The 19,784-nt window shown below is 42.7% G+C and overlaps 1 protein-coding gene across 1 annotated transcript; it reads left to right on the forward strand.

Moving 5' to 3' along the window:
* Positions 1-1,084: 1,084 nt before the first annotated feature.
* Positions 1,085-17,296, forward strand: LOC138979811 (biogenesis of lysosome-related organelles complex 1 subunit 5-like). Its single transcript, XM_070352551.1, has 5 exons — positions 1,085-1,186; positions 1,293-1,375; positions 4,417-4,546; positions 5,841-5,896; positions 14,835-17,296. The coding sequence occupies exons 1-5, from the start codon at positions 1,162-1,164 to the stop codon at positions 15,060-15,062; spliced, it is 522 nt and encodes a 173-aa protein (XP_070208652.1). The 5' UTR covers positions 1,085-1,161; the 3' UTR covers positions 15,063-17,296.
* Positions 17,297-19,784: the final 2,488 nt, after the last annotated feature.

A 19,784-nucleotide genomic window follows, 5' to 3' on the forward strand; every position in this document is an offset into this window, starting at 1 on the left:
TCACAGAACTACTCCAGCACCTAAAAAATAAGGACCATTCCACATTGCACATATTTCCACTATCACAAGTTATGAGAACAGTAATGGAATGCAGTGAAAGGACTAAGTAACAAAAGAACCCCCCCCCCCCCCAATCCTATAACTACAGTATATTACAACGTCTTCACTACAGGAGTTGTCAGTACAGCATGGGGGATGAAGCTAGAGCGAAAGCGACTAGTTCTGGCTTTCAAAGCTCTGTAGCGCCTTTGATTTCCAACAAAGCGCTGCATTTCCGGAAACTGTGTAACAATTCTCTCAGTGACACTTAGCGCATGCAGCTAGCTAGTTGCTGCTGTCTCGATCTATTTTGAACACGATGATTTTTTTTTCTCAGAGTAGAGTGTTAGTTTGTTACAACAGGCTGAAATCATCTTTAATTTGAATCAACATTTTGCAACAATCAATCACATCAATATAGCGCACAGACTTGCACATTACGTTTCAAGAGCCTAGATTACCATGCAGTGACAAGAGCCTACTCAGTAAAGGGACGTAATGCTGTCTCTGCAGCCCAGAGAGACTGTGTGAGTTTAATATATAATCAGCTAAGACTGAGTAAAAAATTATTACAATCGACAGTTACCAGTGAAAAGTTATATCGGAACACTCTTGTTGTGTTTTTGTTGTTGAAAAATGTAAGATCTGAAACGTTAAAAATTACGTAAAATTGGTGCGTTTTGGTATACTGGGATGGGTCGTTGAACTGTGTTGTTACAGCCCGCCGAAGTTATCAAAAGTGTTTTTGCTTTTTGTAATTCGGTTGGTTTGGTGCGTTATACAATGCATCTGCTTTTTCAAGACTAAGCATTGATCACTTTAAAACACAAGGATCATCATGACTTGTATCATTTTACATCGCATTCTAAGAAAGAGCAGAATTCTCACTATGCGCGCGGTACATTTCTAGAATCGCGTAGCGCAAAGTTGGAATTCCTACAATGGCGGCCATTGTTGGAATTCCAACAAAGCGCAGGTCATTTCCGGAAAAGCGCCGATGACGAGATGGGTCGCAACAACAGCATATTGCTTTATTTCCCCTGAATCGCTCTTCAGTCTGAAATCACAGATAGGCGTGTCATGTGAGCGTCTGCTACATTGTTTTTGAACGGGATCTCAAAAATGTCTTGCGAAAATATCTTCAAAGGTAGGTAAATTTGAATGACAATGCATCTCAAGATAGATACATTTCACTTTCGATTTGTTAAATTTTGAACAATGACTATCTTGCGTTTATGTGTGAATATTTGCAGGTGTGTGTCACATCCACGCGAGGTTGTTCGATCACAGGTCAGCGCTACAGGGTCACATCAACTTTTTTGCCAAGGAGTTCGAGGTAATTATGGACTATATTTTCCTCATCGTCATCCGTTTAGCGACCACAATCGCCAGGACTGGGTGGCCGAGTGGTAACGCACTTGCGCTCGGAAGCGAGAGGTTGCGAGTTCGACCCTGGGTCAGGGGGTTAGCAATTTTCTCCCCCCTTTCCTAACCTAGGTGGTGGGTTCTAGTGCTAGTCTAATGGCTGCGATCTGCTGGCCAATGTGAATGCGTGATGTATTGTGTAAAAAAATTCCATCTCACACGGCATAAATAAATCCCTGCGCCTGGAATATGTGCGCGATATAAATTGCATAAAATAAAAATAAAAAAATAAAAAAATAAATCCCTGCGCTTAGAACTGTACCCACGCGCGATATAAGCCTCATAATATTGATTGATTGATTGATATCCCTTATTCGGTAATCTTGAAATTTAGCGTGTTAAATTCATAGCTCAGAATCCAGTGACATTCTTTAGGCCTAAAAAAAAAAAAGGTGTGGTTACGGTAACCCCACCTACCCTATTTTTAGGGGCCGACCCTATAACTTTTTATTACATTTGTCAAAAAACCAAAAAAAAAACCCAAGAAAACGATCGAGTGCAGAAAACGCAATGAAAGCGAAAGCACTCGAGTCGCACACTTATTTCCCTGTCAAGTAGGTTTAATTTGTACATATTAGAAAAAAAAGTTTAAAAAAAAAATGTGATTGCCTACCTTCCTACCCTATTTTTTTTGGCTATGTTTTCACTCACTACTAAAATAATAAAATAATAAAATCTTACGTATTACGTAAACTATTCTTCACATTATTCTCAGTTTGCTTTCGAATGAAGAACTAAAAAGAAACATTATAAACCTAGGAATACTATCCTGTGTTTAGAGTCACATTTGGTTTCAACCGAACATAGGCACATGAAATTAAAATTTAAAATTCCAAAAACTTTTGCAACTTTTTCTGCCAGATCTGTATACCAACACAAATTTATGGACTAAATCTAATCGATATATGCCAAATAGAACGCTTTTGTGAAGCTCTCACATAACTGCAAAAGGCCACTTGGTTTTAGGAGCCACTAGAGTTGTTCAGAAGGGGACTTAGGACCCCCTAACCTTTATAATTAGGGGTCCCGGAACCCTCTTGGAAGAGCATCCGTGGAGAGCCTTGCAAAGTGTCACCCAACCTCCAACAAGATAAAACAAAAACACCAGGAAATGCACCCGGGTGCACTCCCTGTAATGTTTTGTACAGTAAATACACCTGTAGAAAGTCTACCTGCAATGATTGCACCCAAATTGTGTCAAATAAGACCCCTTCTGCCTTAGCGTCCCAGATTCAAGCAAGCAGTTGCAAGGTGCACTCGCTTGGAGAACCATTCACTGGCAACCGCAATCTAAAACCATGCGAGCTGAAAATTAACAGTATTTTCACATTTTAACCCTATACATTTTAAGATACCTTCTTTTTAGTTTAAATGATTATGTAAACCACCACTGATAAAACCTAAGCTTTTCTTTGCAATAAGAGCATATTTCTTTCATTTGGAAAGATATGGCTAATTCTCCAGACCTGGGTACCAGGGTAAACCATGTTACAAAGTTGTCTTTTCTTTATTGAACTGAGACATTTTAACCATACACATTGACTTCCTTAATAAATACTGGTTCCATTTATATCCTTGGCCTGCAGATAAAGAATTAGAAATAGTTGCACAGTTTGTTTGTCTACGTTCAAGATCAGTAATTTACAAGGATTTTAAAGTAAATCAACTTCGTAACAGGGAAACCAAAGGTTGTGACATGGATTCGAACACTAAAAATCACACAAAAAGTCCAAAACATATAATATGTTTTATGTTGTATGTCTGTATCATTACCTAACTGGTGTACTACTGAAAAAAGTAATGACATTATTTGTGTGTCAGGGGTCAATTGGTTTGACTTGAACTTGACGTTGGTGTTTCTCTGAACGTCTGTGTATCGAAACACAGATACATGCACGCGCACGCACTTCATGACTTTATAAGAAGACAAAACATATCGCTTAGGTTTCATTTGTTTGTGATGAATCTATGACCTTTCATGAAGTAGTTTTGTTTTTTGTTTACGTGTGCCAGTTTGCCAGTTCGTTTTTGGAACTTTGCAAAGCAGTGTCGTCTGTCTAGGTCTGGGGAAATGCCAATGAAAAGAGCCGAAGAATCCCCAAGCGTTTCTATTGGGTTTGCTTTTGATTATCCATGTATAACCCGCTTCCTGCAACTATGGTAACCGGGGATTTATTGCATGGGGAAAATGAGATTTATTTCCCAGGTGTTTGTGAATGAAAACTCGTAAAAATGATGACAATGATGTCTGTCTGCTTGTCTTATCCTCTTATCTGTCTGTCACCCTGTCCAATCTTATGGGTGTAGGGGTGTCTTGTATTTTAGTGACTTTTGATTATTGTTGGGTGGAACTTTAAGACGAATCTATTATTTGTATTATTATAAGAGTATACCTTATAAATGATACCACCACCATCATTACCCCCTCTCTCTCTCTCTCTTTTATCAGTACATGTATTGTATTCTGGGCCTGTGCTGCGACTTCTGTCTTGTGTGTGGCGCACGTTATATGTCAAAGCAGCACCGCCCTGATATGGCCCTTCGTGGTCGGCTGGGCGTTAAGCAAATAAACAAACAAACAAATTGTATTCTGCATGTTATGTTATGCTCCGGCCTTACTTGTAGGCGAACGGTATGTTATATGTCCGTCTATCTGTTATGTCCTAATGTTGTATATATCTATGTCTTGTATACTTGCCATTTACATATTTATTATAAATGTTGAAGGATGAATGATGATACATTGTAGACGGATGCATGTTATTGATTAAAAGCCCCACAATGATGTGCTTGGCAAATAAAAAAATTTAAAAAATTAAAAAATTAAAAATGATGACAATAAACGTTGTTGTGCTGTGTTGTGTGTTATTAAACCTTGTTGTGCTGTGTTGTGTGTATTGCTGTGCTGTGTTGTGTGTTATTAAACCTTGCTGTGCCGTGTTGTGTTTGCAGGAGAAGCGTGGGGACAGGGAGAAGACGTGCCTTGACCAGACACAGGACTCGGCGCTACAGTGCAGGGACCACACACTGCCCACCGTCCAGTCCAACTTCTCTCAACACTTCTCCGACATTGCTCAAGACAGTGAGTACAGTGAAAGCCTCCTTTTTTGATCTCCAACAATCGGAGAAAATCGGCTGGTTGTTGCTTTACGTAAACTGTCACCTGGTTGTCACGACATATGTCGTGCTACTGGTTCAGTCTGTTTGGTCGGTTCCTATTACCTCCCATGGATGCGAAAAGCTATATGACCGTTTTTCTTTATTTTTCTCTCTGTTAATTCACCAGTGGCTATGTAACATGTGTTACGGAATTTCACCAGTGTAAGGGTTAAAATGGAGGTAAATTTAGGGAGGTTATAAACCATAAATTGGTGAAAGCAGGGTCTAAAAAGGAGTGAGTCTTATATCAGGGGGTCTTAATAGGGGGTTCTACTGTACTGATTCCTTTTAAAGAACTGTAACACTACAGGGGAAACAACTCTAAGGGTCATTTGACACCTTGGCAAAATCTGGATGGAACATAGTTAAAGGCAAGCAGGGTCCAGAGGCATATATAAGCCATCCCCACACCCCCTACACACACACGAACACACACACATCCACGCGAGGTTGTTTGCATTTTTTCGCATTTCTTCTAAGTCTTCAAAGAATCTAAATGGTGCAATCTGATACCAAATTAAATGAGCTTGGGATTTGCCACTTCTCTGATATGGATCTGTATCAGCTAGGTTTGTACAAAGGGAAACATGTCTTTTGTGTTGAAACAGTGTTTAAAGTGGGACTAGAGCTCTGACAGTGTTTTACATGGTGTATTCTTTATGATGAGTTGCTTGGAGTGCTGTGTCAGCTTCATGATCGCTTAATTCCGCTCAGCAAAGGGTATAGCTTTTTGTTAGAGGACACACTATACAGTAAAAGTAGCTAGCTATGAGTTTTCATGGATTTCCGCAATGCGCTGTGCGTTCGTTTCTCAAAGGACTGCGCTGCAATGTGCCTGTGGTGGTTATCAAGAAGGCCACTGCGCAAAATGTGCTAAGGGACATAACTCCAGTGCAGAAGCGCTCATTCCAGTAAATGTTTTCTAGTATGAACAGCAGAAAAGAGAAGCAGAAGAAAGAAGAGAACATGGATTTATAGAATTTGTTGCTTTTTTCCTGATACATGTGTAGATTTTACCTTGCTTATGAATCAGTACTTCAATTGCTAGTGACCATATGCCGCAATTGTCTCTACCTTTAGATTCTTGCTTGATGTTTATGTACCTCCTATGTCCTTGTGAGTGAGTGTGTGTGAGTGAGTGTGTTTTTACTTGTTACTAAGTATATCCCAGTGTCAGTTTTTATTTTCTTTGATTTTGCTGACAAATTCTGTTGCAGTCAAGAAGGCCACAGATGCATGCAAAGTCCTGGCTGAAAAAACAACGGAAGAACCAGTAAGTCAAATGCTCTTATTAATTGTTGGTGATCATGTTGTTTAAGATTACATGTAACTGTTTTCCTATGTTTGTTCCTATAGTCTATGCTTAAATGTATTCAAGTATATTTTCTTTCCTTGTTTGAAAGAATTGAAAGTTTGGTACTATAACGTGGACTATAGCTTTTTGTGTATGAAAGGTCAAGCAGAATACTCTTTACTGGTCCCACTTTGTGCATGTACCAGTCATTTATCAGTCGGTTTATTTGAGTGCTAATTGTGTTCACATCAGTGCATTAAATTACATATATATTCTTACTCCCAATCACATATATAGCATTTGACACAGTCTGAGATGCTAGGTACTGAAAACGCTTACCCGTCTAACATTTTAAAGGGAAGCAACCCCATCACCAAAAAGGCTTAAAATAGCCCTGGTAATAAGCCGGTACCCTGGGAGTCACCTCCCATTGGTGGATACTACGTCACTTCCTCTACCAACACATGGTAATAATCATACGACTTTTCAGCGTCCTAGAGAGAGGGTGTTTCTGATTTTTCGCTCCCGTGGCTGCCTGTTGTGAAGTTTTCACATGCCGGCCACGTTTTACCTGTCTTTCTCACGTGCGGGCTCCTGTTTGGTGAGCTTGTTCTTGTTTTGTTTGTTGTTAACGAACTTTTTTAGCTGTTGTAGCTACTGGTATTTCGTCCTTTTGGACTTGTAGTATCAGTGGCTGTGTTGCGTTGTCGCCATTTAAATTTTAGTTAGCGTGGCTGACTTTGATATGTGTGGTTTTAACCTGTGCTTGCCTACTCCCGTAGTTGCGAGCTTGGTTAGTTTTGTTGTTCTTTGAACTTTTTGTAGTTACTGAGTTGTCTGTCCGTTCGGACTTACGTTTGTTCAGTAATTTTTTGCCTTGTGTTTTGTTTGGTTGTTGTCAGTCAGCTTGGCTGATTATGATAACTGGCGTGGGAGGCAGACGTTTAAGGCTAGTTAAGCCTAAGTCTTCCTTCTCTTTTCTTAACATGTGATGGATGTTGTTTAGTCCGCAACTCTCTTTTGTTCGTGCTCTTTTTCTGCTTCTAGCACTTGTGCTTTTTTGCAGTCTGTCACGTTTATTGTTTCTGGGTCTCCCTCTGTGTGGGAGAGGGCGTTAGTGTCCTCTGTCTTGAAATCTTTAATTTCAGAGTTTCGGAGTTTGATGGGAGAGTAGATGCGGCGCTCCACGGCGTTCTGCAGCGTCATGCTTCCGGCCGTGGGGGATGTTCGTTTCCTGGCTTCCTGGTCGGTGCCTTCTGGTTCCGAGGAGCAGGTTCCTGCCTTGTCGGTTGCCGCTTCCGCTGGCGGCGTTACCGGTAAGTCGAACTGGTCCTACAGCCCTCATGAGGCGTCTGGACACTCACTGCCGTGAGACAGTTCATTGGCGCGGGGTCACTCCCTGCATTCTACTGGCGACAATACTCCTTATGGTGACTTTGTTGGTCAGCGTCGGTGTCCGCTCTCACTTGTTCGCCCTCAGTGCAGCAGTGACGGGTGGATCGAGAACTGGCCTCCGGGCTTCACGGCTTCCGGCTGCAGTTCTTGCATTCATTGTTTCCTGCACTTCCGTGTCTGCACTTCCGGCTTCGGCCGGACACGCTGTCCCTCGGCCGAGCACTTCCTCTTGGAGGCTGGAGAGGGGCAACAGCGTTCTACTGGTCTGACAATACCGGCGTCTCCCCCCGTGGGCACGGACTTTGTTGATCAGCAGCGGCGGCCGTTTATGGCCGCTGTGTTTCCGGTTTCGACCGAAAGCATAGGTCCTCCCTCACGCGTTCGCTCTGACAACGGTGACGGGATGGACCGCAGACTGGCCTTCGGGCTTTATGGCTTCCGGCCTCAGTCTATGCAGTCTTCGTTTCCGCTTTTGACGGTTTCGGCGGCTGCTATTCGGCTTCGGCCGGATATGCTGTTCCTCTTCCTGGCAATTCCGTTTGGATGTCAAAGAGGAAGCAACAGCTTCTGGCAATAGGTCCTCCTACACTTGTACGCTCAGACGTCGGTGTCGGGATGGACCGCAGACTGGCCTCAGGGCTTTATGGCTTCCGGCCTCAGTCTATGCAGTCTTCGTTTCCGCTTTTTTGCGTTTTCGGTGGCTGCGTTTCCGGTTTTGACCGGAAGCATAGGTCCATCTACACGCGTACGCTACGGCAGCGGCGTCTGGATGGACAGCAGGCTGGCCTCCGGGCTTTATGGCTTCCGGCCTCAGTCTATGCAGTCTTCGTTTCCGCATTCTGCGGTTTCGGCGGCTGCGTTTTCCGGCTTCGGCCGGATACGCTGTCCCTCTTCCTGACACTTCCGCATGGATGCCAGAGAGGGAGCAACAGTGGTCGGCTTTCGGCACTCTGTGCCTCAGCCGGGGCAGTCGTTGCTTCACCCGGTGGGTGTTGTGATTTCCGCTCATCCAGGTCTGGTGGGTTGGATGTTCGTTCTACTTACCCTTTTCCTCATAGTCAAGGGATGAGTCAGGACGATTTCCGGGGTCATGGGTCGCCGGTTTACGGATATTCCGTGCATCCTTCCGCCTCTGGTGTAAATGTCTTCGGTCAGTGTCCTTCACTAGTCCATTCTGAAGTTCAGTCTGTGGTCAGAGAAGAGACACAGTCGGGATTTCCGTCAAAGCTCAAGACTTTTCTTGTAGCTGCGGCGGAGGTTACATCCCGTTACTTTCCTGGACAAGGCTGTTTCAGAACTAGAGTGGCAGCCGTTCTCGAGTGGCAGCCGTTCTCGGCTGCTGCGCTTCTGGCCTTACAGGAAGCATAGGTCCCTCACCATACGCAGACCTGTTTACACTACACATTGAGCGTAGTAAACTACGATTTTGGTCCCCAAACTACGCAACTACGCATGTTTGTCTTATACTACGCAAACGTTTCGTTTCGACTACACATTTTGACATTTTGAATACGCAAAAACGCGAGCGAGTTCCGATCCATAATTTGTACTAACCGGTTGTGTACTGCGTGCAAAACATGCCCGGCGCCCGCGAGAGTAGCGTAGTCAGTTGGTCTTGCTGCTGTTATTACAACTATCGCGGGCGTTTCAGCACATACTTTTCTGAACGCGGTCACTTCCTAGCTCATTCTTTCTGGAGGGAAAAAAATGGCTACAGCGACGAACACGGATTCAGAAGACTTTGGCGATCAACCGCCACGGAGCAAAAAAAAAGAAGCTTGGTCAAACTCCCAGCAAGCGGCTTTTCTGCCAAAGTACTATGAGGAGCATCCATGCCTAGTTTCGTGGAGAAAAGGGAAGCATTTTGCCCACTGCACTGTGTGCAACACGGCTTTTTCAGAGAAGCACAGTGGGCTTTACGACCGTGTAACCGCCACAAGAAAAGCACTTCTCATGAGGAATTCGAGAAATCCCGACCAAAGCAGAGGAAAAATTGGACTGTTTTGTGAAGAAACCCGTGCCAGGGAAAGAAGACCAAGACAAGCTCACTTTTGAGAGATCGGTAACCAGAGCAGAGGCAATGACCTGCCATATTATTATTATTGCCGACGCAAACCTGTTCTGTTTATATGCAAATTTGCCTTCATGTTGATACACATACTCCCAGTCCCTACTTTTTGTGACTTGATGTTTTCAGATTGTCACAGGTCTTGAATAGGGGGTCCCACTGTATATGAACTGCATACCCCTCAACATAGCTTTTTTTTTAACAAATGCATGGGTGAAACTGGTCAAATAAAGAATACCTTATTTTGAAAATCTGTAAAAAAATAAAAAAAATAAAAAATTTTTTTTTTTCTTTTTTTTTCGCCGGCGATCCGTATTTGTTTCCCTGAGCGCGCGAATTATCGGACTACAGCTTGGCATTTGTTATCATTGTTTACTGTGCAAATTTGTGTGTTTGAGATACCAGGAAAGGCCTACTTTTACCCTTAAAAAGCCTGATTTTTCGTTTTCTTCCGGGGGGCTTCGCCCCCCTGGGCCCCCTAAGAGGGCGTTGCCCCTGCACCCCACCAGGGCGTGGGCGGCCCCTGGACCCCGGCCTCATTTTCCTTATTTTTAATTCTGATCAGTTTCACCCATGCAAATGTTCCAAACTAGTTAATAATTTTTTTCTTAACAAATAAACTTAATGCTTGGCTTGTATTTTTGTGGGGAGTATTGTTCACATTGTAATAGTTTTGTTTGGAGTGTTGAGTGTTTGTTTTAGTACGGTATAAGTAACTGTTCTGTTTTGCGGTTTGGGTTGATCAAATTGAAATACTACACATTCACCTGCCAAACTACACATTTGCCTTATTTTCACACCCAAAACTACACATGGTGCATTTCAGGGGTAGGCAGGTCTGCATACGACACTTTGTGGTCGTTGCTGGGGTTGACTGAAGACTGGCCTTCGGGTTTTTTGGGCTTCCAGCCTCAGTCTTTGCAGCTCTCGTTTCCGCATTGTGCGGCTTCGTTGGTTGTATTTCCGGCCTCGTCCGGATATATTGTTCCTCTTCTTTCCGACGTTTGTCTGTAGGGAGGAACGGCGGCCGGCCTTCGGGCGTTCTGGGTCTCCTCGGCCGGGGCAGTCGTCACGTCACCCTTTGGGTGGGGTGGCTTCTGTCCATTAAGGCCGTCGTTTTTGGACGTTCACTCGGCTTTTCCTGACTCTCACACCAGTCAGGATATAGGTCAAGATGATGTCCTGGTACGCGGGTTTCCTGTCTCCGGTTATCCCGTGCATCGTTTCCGCCTCTGGTGGCTGTGACTTCGGCCCTGTCTTTCGCTTGTCCATTCTGATATCAGTCTGTGGCTAGCGAACAGACATTTTTGGGATTTCCGTCAAGGCTCTTGAAGCTGTGGCGAAAGTGTTCCCTTTATTTTGAGGAGGTGCATCGGCTGTTTCGACTTCCTCTTTGGTTGCCTTTTCGGTGTTGCGGACTTCCGTTCTGGAAGGAGGACTATTCCTGCTTCCGGTTCGAAGAGTCCTCTTTTGTGACATACTACCTTTAGCAGGTTTGGCGAAGCCTTTTAATACCTGCAGTGGTATTCTTTCTGTTCCTCTTCTTGTTTTATGGCAAGTTAAGGAACAGACTCAGCTTTTGCTGGCTACGGCTACATAGGCTTTGGCTTGCTTTCGTCCTTTGCTTTCCCGCGGTCACCTTTCTGGTGACGCAGGAATTGCTTCCTCTGCTGGTAGAACAGATTACGAGAGACTCGGTTGTGTCAGTACTAGAACACATCCTTGTCTCTTCAGAGGAAATAGGACGTCAGTTTGTTGGAACTGGCATCTTTTTGAAGACGATCATCAGTATGGTTTCGGCCTCTTTGATCTATTCTCGTTCAGTGTAGATCAGTTGGCAGATGACGTCTTTATTCTTTGTTCAGCCTTGGTGAGGTGAACAAAGAGCAGATGCTTATATCCTCGCTTCACTATGCTCATGCGGTTTGGTGTCGGAAGGTTGTTGTTATCGCACTAGCAGTTCACGGAATGAATTCCTTGAGTTTTTTTACTTAGTGTACTAGGTCCACCAGCTCGAGCACCCGCTAGGGCTGGCCTTCGGGTATTCTGGCTTCCGGTCAGTCAGTGTAACAGTCGTCTCAGCCACGGGCTGCTGCTTTTGTCATACTTCCGGCTAGCTGGAGGGGTTGTTTCTCTTCTCGACGTCATAGTTACGTCAGGGTTTTTTAGAAACAACTTCTGACCTTTGTGATCATTGTTTGTCTTTCGCTGAGTCTGACTCTGTCTTTCTCTAGCGATCAGACTTGTTCTGGTGTTTCGTCCAAACTTAAGGTTTGCTTGAGTTGGCCTCGGAGGTTACATTCAGATTCTCTGAGGGGGCATTGTCTTTGGCAATGTAGGTTTGAGGAGTCATCCTTTGTGGCTTACTTTCTCTCTCAGTTTGGCCAGTCCTCTCCTTCTGGCAGAGGGCTCATGTTCCGGTGACTATGGCATTTCCGGTTCCTGTGTCGGCGGATTTCTTATCTTTCTTCATCCTCTTCCTGAGGTGAGTCAGAACGACTTCCGTTAGGTCGGGTTTTCTTTACAGTCACCCTTCTACCATATAGGCAACTATGACTTCTGCAGTTGCCCGTTGTGCTCTGTGTCTGTCCCTCAGTCTTTCAGATTTGGACAGACGCGTTCTGGTTTTCGTCCAAACTGAGGTAGGCTCTTGGTTTGGTCTTGGATATAATTTTCCAGTTTTCCTGAGAATACGTCGTCTCGGGAGACTTTTGACTGGTCGGCTTCAAGGTTTTTCCTGTATGCTCACCAGTCTTGTTTTCGGCTTTGGGTTCTTGATTCGCTTTCAATTATAATAATAATAATAATAAATGAGCATTTATATAGCGCAACATCATAACTTTACAATTACCTACAAGCAACCTGAACTCCGGACACTATGGCTTTGAGCCGTTTTTGTTCATGGTCACTGGTCACACCAGGCTTCGTCCGCTGTGACTTCCGCACTTTCGGTTGCTTACGCACTTTTGTAAGTAGCAGCTTCCTCGTTTTATCTCTTTCTGCTTTTGCATGAATGGGTAGAGGATATCTGGTGACCATCTCTTTTGAGAGCAGCTAGACTGCTGGTTTCGGCACCCTTCTGTAGCATGCTTTATGGGTGACGATGTTAAAGATCGCAGTCAGGGTTTTTCTTGACGTTTTCTTATGTCACTACCCAGGAGTACTTTGATTCTTTCCTGGGTTAGATTGTACTCTAACGCAGAGAAGCAGTACGGTGTGCTTGGGGGGGTGAGCGTTTCTTCACGCTCTTGGAACTTTAGGAACGCTTATGCTCTTTTTATATTTAGTCAAGTTTTGACTAAATATTTTAACATCGAGGGGGAATCGAAAAGAGGGTTGTGGTGTATGTGCGTGTGTGCGTGTGTGCGTGTGTGTGTGTGTGTAGAGCGATTCAGACTAAACTACTGGACCGATCTTTATGAAATTTGACATGAGAGTTCATCCTGGGTATGAAATCCCCATACGTTTTTTTCATTTTTTTTGATAAATGTCTTTGATGACGTCATATCCGGCTTTTCGTGAAAGTTGAGGCGGCACTGTCACGCCCTCATTTTTCAACCAAATTGGTTGAAATTTTGGTCAAGTAATCTTCGACGAAGCCCGGACTTCGGTATTGCATTTCAGCTTGGTGGCTTAAAAATTAATTAATGACTTTGGTCATTAAAAATCTGAAAATTGTAAAAAAAAATAAAAATTTATAAAACGATCCAAATTTACGTTTATCTTATTCTCCATCATTTGCTGATTCCAAAAACATATAAATATGTTATATTCGGATTAAAAACAAGCTCTGAAAATTAAATATATAAAAATTATTATCAAAATTAAATTGTCCAAATCAATTTAAAAACACTTTCATCTTATTCCTTGTCGGTTCCTGATTCCAAAAACATATAGATATGATATGTTTGGATTAAAAACACGCTCAGAAAGTTAAAACAAAGAGAGGTACAGAAAAGCGTGCTATCCTTCTTAGGCCAAAAAAAAAAATAGGTGTGGTTACGGTAACATAGCCAAAAAAAATAGGGTAGGAAGGTAGGCAATCACTTTTTTTTTTTTAAACTTTTTTTTCTAATGTGTACAAATTAAACCTACTTGACAGGGAAATAAGTGTGCGACACGGGCGCTTTCGCTTTCATTGCGTTTTTTGCACTGGGTTTTTTTTTATTTTTTTTATTTTTTTTTTTTTACAAATGTAATAAAAAGTTATAGGGTCGGCCCCTAAAAATAGGGTAGGTCGGGTTACCGTAACCACACCTATTTTTTTTTAGGCCTTAGCGCAACTACTACCCCGCTCTTCTTAATCTTGTCAATTTCACTGCCTTTGCCATGAGCGGTGGACTGACGATGCTACGAGTATACGGTCTTGCTGAAAAATGGCAGCTACTTGACTAAATATTGTATTTTCGCCTTACGCGAGTTGGACCCTGGTACTTTGTACTCAGGTGTCTCTCTCTTTCTTTTTGTGTGGAGTTTGGTCACTCTTCTCTGGAGCTGACCTATATCTTTCATGTCTTGTGGGGCTTTGGCATTGCCTTCCAATAGAAAAGGGGGGGGGGGGGGGTCAGATTGTCTTTCCCCTCCTCTCAGCTCGGGTTCATGTAATCCAGGGCTCTTCTTTCTTCCTGGGCCGTTTTCTTTACGGTCCGGGGGGAAGTGCTGGGCACAGCTTTCTGGCTCTCTGAAGTTGTCTTTAGCAAGTTCTTGTCTAAAGACATCCTGGCTGTCAATCAGGATTTTCTCTGGTCACTTCCTGTCTTGTTGGCAGCTGGCCAGTTCCTGGCAAGGGTGTTAGAGTGAGTTAGAGTTTTTCTTTCCCACTGGGCCCTTCCTGCCTTTTTGAGCAGCGGGCCAGTTTCTGGCAAGGTTTTTTGATTGAGTTAGATTTTCTTTCCCACCGCCTTGTTGATGTTATCTGCTATATGTGATTGGGAGTAAGAATATGTAATTTAATGGAAAATTTTATAAGTAAATTTTCATTTGATTAATATACTTACCCCAATCACATAGTGTAGGCCCGCCCGCCTGCCCCGCTTATGGTTTTATTTCTTTAAAGCCGTATGATTATTACCATGTGTTGGTAGAGGAAGTGACGTAGTATCCACCAATGAGAGGTGACTCCCAGGGTACCGGCTTATTACCAGGGCTATTTTAAGCCTTTTTGGTGATGGGGTTGCTTCCCTTTAAAATGTTAGACGGGTAAGCGTTTTCAGTACCTAGCATCTCAGACTGTGTCAAATGCTATATGTGATTGGGGTAAGTATATTAATCAAATGAAAATTTACTTATAAAATTTTCCATTTATGTGCAGGCCTGCTTGCATGCATGTGTGTGTATACACAAAAATCACGTCATTATTGAATCAAGTCTATTGTATACATATTTGTTCTTTAAGTAGATAAATTAATACAGTATTCTGCCTGAGTTTGTATTTGTCAGTCTCTCTTTTATCAGGTGGAGTCTAAATTTCTGAAAACGCAAAGAGATGCACGGCGACACGCTTTGGACCAGTTCATGGAACAGCAGTGCGTGCGTAGCGGTCGCATCGACCAACAGCTGGAGGAAAACATCAAGCTGTTCAACGCCAGCTTTGAAGAGCTGCGACACCAGCTGAGTCAAGGCGTGCCCTTCACCAGCCAGACCTACTACAAGTTTATGGCCCTTGGCAAAGAACTAAGCTGAGCTTGTGGAATGGTCAGGCGCTTGTGCATTGGAATACCCCTGGCTCCCTGGTGGTACTGCAACTACTCTCTAAAGGGCATTTTATGTTCCTGCATTCTCCTGAATCTTTATTAAAAATGTCTATTCTTGTGCAAGAAGGCATACATGCGGATGTGGGAATACATTTTAGAAAATGCTACTCTCAAACACCATTTGCTACGCTGAACATTCCAAAAAATTCTAAATTGCTATTCTTGAGGTTTCACCAGGGTTGGCAGGTATGTATACTGGTCGTGTTAATCAGCAAGGATTTTTTAAGGACGGTTAATATTCAATATTGGTCTTGTTGGAAAAATACTAAGATGTGAGGTCATATTTAGGTGTGAACAAAGGTGAAATATGCATAAAGCAACTGCAAGTTTAGTAGAACACACACACACAAACACACACACACACTGCACACACAGTCTCTTTCCCTGTCAATTACTTGCACACACACAGACACTGAGACACACACTCAAGTATATTCACACGTGCTTGCGCACACACATACACATGCACACGCCCACAGAAGGTACGTGTTATGCTCATGCTTAAATGAGTTTTTGTTGTTCAAGAGTATAACTCGGTGACTGTGTGCCTATTGAAAATGGTGTTAAGGGTTAGGAATAATGACTACTTTTGAGTACATATTGTAACCAACATTCGCTTATACTTCCACTTCCAGGTTCACCCCACTCATAACGAGGATCAAAATAAACGTTTAACAATTTTCTTCCTTTCACACATCAAAGCTTTACAACACACAGTACATACACTTGTTATCCCTTAAATAATCTCTACTTACGACAAGACATACAAACCATGCAACATAAATATCCCCCATCATACTAAAAGGGGATAATCAATAAAAACGCAAGACTTGTGATCAGTCAAGTTCATATTTACTAGACGGATAAGACGACATAGTTAACAGTTTGGCATGAAATGGGCACGGATTGGCGGAAGATAAGCATGGTTAGGCCGGGGGTGCTTTATCGTGAAATTCAACCCCTCCAAAAGCGGCCCAGGTTAGCTGGCAACAACGGGTTTCAGATCCCCTGCAAACCTTCATTTACACCTGAGTCAGCATGGTCGGGGTGTGAATACCATTACCATGTGCTTACTTTACGGCACCCATGCTGCTGTTTACGGTGCTTTGCTACCAGCCCCAGATCTTCTGGAGGGAGCAGGATCAAGAACCGGCCACGGGATATCCCATCCCGTGGTTACGCTTGCCATGTGGTTCGCTTGCCACATCCCGTGGTTACGCTTGCCACATCCCGTGGTTACGCCTGCCACATCCCGTGGTTCGCTTGCCACATCCCGTGGTTCGCTTGCCACATCCCGTGGTTACGCTTGCCACATCCCGTGGTTACGCTTGCCACATCCCGTGGTTACCCTTGCCACATCCCGTGGTTACCCTTGCCACATCCCGTGGTTACGCTTGCCACATCCCGTGGTTACGCTTGCCACATCCCGTGGTTACGCTTGCCACATCCCGTGGTTACGCTTGCCACATCCCGTGGTTACCCTTGCCACATCCCGTGGTTACCCTTGCCACATCCCGTGGTTACGCTTGCCACATCCCGTGGTTACGCTTGCCACATCCCATGGTTACGCTTGCCACATCCCGTGGTTCGCTGGGGCTCACACTGTGGACCCTGCGAAGTCCGGTAACAATTCCAGAAAAAACAACAGAAAGCCTTTACCATGCTTATCTCCCGCCACTAACAGCTATGCAGTAGATGTTTTGCTTGTTTACCACAAAGTCCACACAATCCAAGGGAGGTGAACATATATAGAACAGTGACGACAATGAGATGAGAATTGGGCGACGAAGACAGTGGGCACGTGGATATTAGAATAGTCCCTCTCTGGGCGAGGGCTGGTTGAAAAGAAGCTCGTTTATATTGCTTATGCCACAACCCTCGTAAAATAAAATTTGATTTGATTTGATTTGATTTGATATCAAAAATCAATTTGATTGTATTTATGATAAATAATGGACACATGAGTGCATGTATGTACATTTAGATATGTATGGATGTGTGTGGTTCAGGACATGTCATGCAGATGAATTCTATGTGTTTATTTATATGTTTTTTGAGAGTGATGTAATTTATGTGTATACCAGCCAAACGAAAAAATTCTGTTTGTCTCACATTCAGATAATAAAGTTGTATTGAATTGAATTATTCATTCACGAACAGCCATCTGCACTCTCCCTCTCCTGACTGCTGAAGGAGATCACATGGTTGTGGGGGTTGCTGGTGTCACGAACTGAAAACTGCCTGAACTAATCCCTCTCAATGCGGTCAATGCGCATGCGCTAACATGGGGAGATTATTCAGGTCGTGAACACCCTAACCCTAATCCTAGCCCTAACCCTAACCCTAACCCATGGTTCGTTCGGTCAAAGGGTCGCGTTTTTTAAGTCCAAGATTGGCGCATTGACAGCATTGAGAGGGATTGTTCAGCAGTTTTCAGTTCGTGACACCGGTCTGTGCATGGCTCCGTTCCTGCCTCGGGTCTGGCCTCGTAAAAAGAAATTCACACACACACACACACACATACACAAACGAACTCGGAGCATGTGCGGAATTGCATAACTCATTTTTGTTCTGCTTGTTCATGCAACACTAACGGTTTTAACAACTTTGTCTCTTCGTTATTGTTGATCGAGTTTATGAATGCAAAACCCCGTAAACACAAGAAAACAGCCCACGGCGAAGGTGCAATTCCTCGTATCCGCACAATTTTGTCGCACTGCATTTGATTGACACAATAAGAAACAAGAAGCCTCCCCTGTAGATTAGAAGTCCCTGGAAGGCAGAATTTTAAAGGTAACGTTAACACAGATTTTTGAAAAAGGTTTTTTTCTTCTCAAAACTGCAAAATTGAATATACGGGGTCTTGCATTGACAGCGACAATATGTTAGGCTAGCGAAATTTTCCTAGATAATGCTAATGCGCGAAATCCATTTGCTGGAGTTGCTGAAAATGGACTTGACAGATAGAGCGAACTACATGTAAGCTTATATTTCCCGGTGACTGTCGGATCCAGCACCATAAAGTGAGTGAGCTCATTTTGAGTTTTTGTGGAAATGCAATATAAATGCCCGTGGCAGGGTCAAAGAGATTTATAAAGCTGTCAGCGTGTCAGACGTTAAATTTCATGAACATCTGTTTTTGGAATCGCGGCCACACACACACACACACACACACCTTCACACACACACACACACACACAAGTACTATTAAAACGCCGTTGACACGATGTAGTAGAGCACACATTTAGCTTTGTTTCGGCGAAATTGTAGACAAAGCTCGCTTTTCTTTATTTTTTAGCTTGTTTTTAATCCAAACATAACATATCTATATGTTTTGGGAATCAGGAAATGATAAACAATAAGAAGAAATTGAATGGATCACTCACATTTTAATGTTATTTAGAATTTTAAGATTTTTAATGACCAAAGTCATTGATTAATTTTTAAGCTTTAAAGCTTAAATGCAATCAAAAGTCCGGGCTTCGTCAAAGATTGCTTGACCAAAATTTCAATCAATTCGATCGAAAAAATGAGGATGTGACAGTGCAGCCTCAAATTTCACAAAACAGCCGGATAAGACGTCGTCAAAGACATTTATCAAAATAATGGGGGAAGAAAGGTATGTGGAGATCATTTGCAGGAACTCTCATGTAAAGTTTCAAGAAGTTTGGTCTAGTCGTTTTCTCTGAATTGCTCTAGACATACATACATACATACATACTTACATACATTCTTTTTCTTCAAAAAAGTGCGCGCGCACATGTGTGTGTGTGTGTGCATTGGTACAGAAAACTAAGGGACTGATCTTTATTAAACTTTACATGTGAATTTTTCGAGAGCTGTGCTCAAAGATTTTCGTAATTTCTTTTGATAAAAGACTTTGATGACGTCATTCCTGGATTTTGAAAAAGGTTGAGGCGGCGCTGTGGCATTTCTCAATCAAATTGATTGAAATGTTGTCACACATTGTTTGACACAGTCTCGACTATTGGATTGCATTTCAACTAAGAGGCGTAATAATCATCTAATTTGTTAATTAAAGTTCGATCTTGAATTAAAATCATATCGCAACAGACGCAACCGGGATTTCATTGAATTCTGTATTTATTCCGGAATAAAATTATAGATATGTTATGTTTGAAATTATATAATAGTAAAAGTCAACAATAATTCAGATTACGTTCCCTTTGTACATGATAGCGAGACAGATTATTATTTTCCATTAAGACTGTTTAAGTTCACTTTTGTTGCTAAAACCAACTAGTTGACAAAATACTTTGAAATCACTTTATTTTTATTTTTATTTTTTATTTACTTACTTATTTATTTATTTACTTACTTATTTATATATATATATATATTTTTTAATCTTTCCCCCTGTTTATGATCAAGTTGTTATTTTGGATCATTGCCAACAATGCTTGCAGCTGACATACACAATCTACATTTCAATACAATTACAACTACATGTATAACTGGAGCTGACATACACAAGCTACACTTCAATACAATTACAACTATAACTGGAAGTGGCTATATCCCATCTCCCCCCTTCCCCCGTCGCGATATAACCTTCTTGGTTGAAAGCGACGTTAAACACCAAATAAAGGAAACCATAACTGGAGCTGACATACAAAATCTACACTTCAAT

This window comes from Littorina saxatilis, linkage group LG11 (assembly GCF_037325665.1).
Source record: "Littorina saxatilis isolate snail1 linkage group LG11, US_GU_Lsax_2.0, whole genome shotgun sequence".
NCBI classification, from domain to species: domain Eukaryota; kingdom Metazoa; phylum Mollusca; class Gastropoda; order Littorinimorpha; family Littorinidae; genus Littorina; species Littorina saxatilis.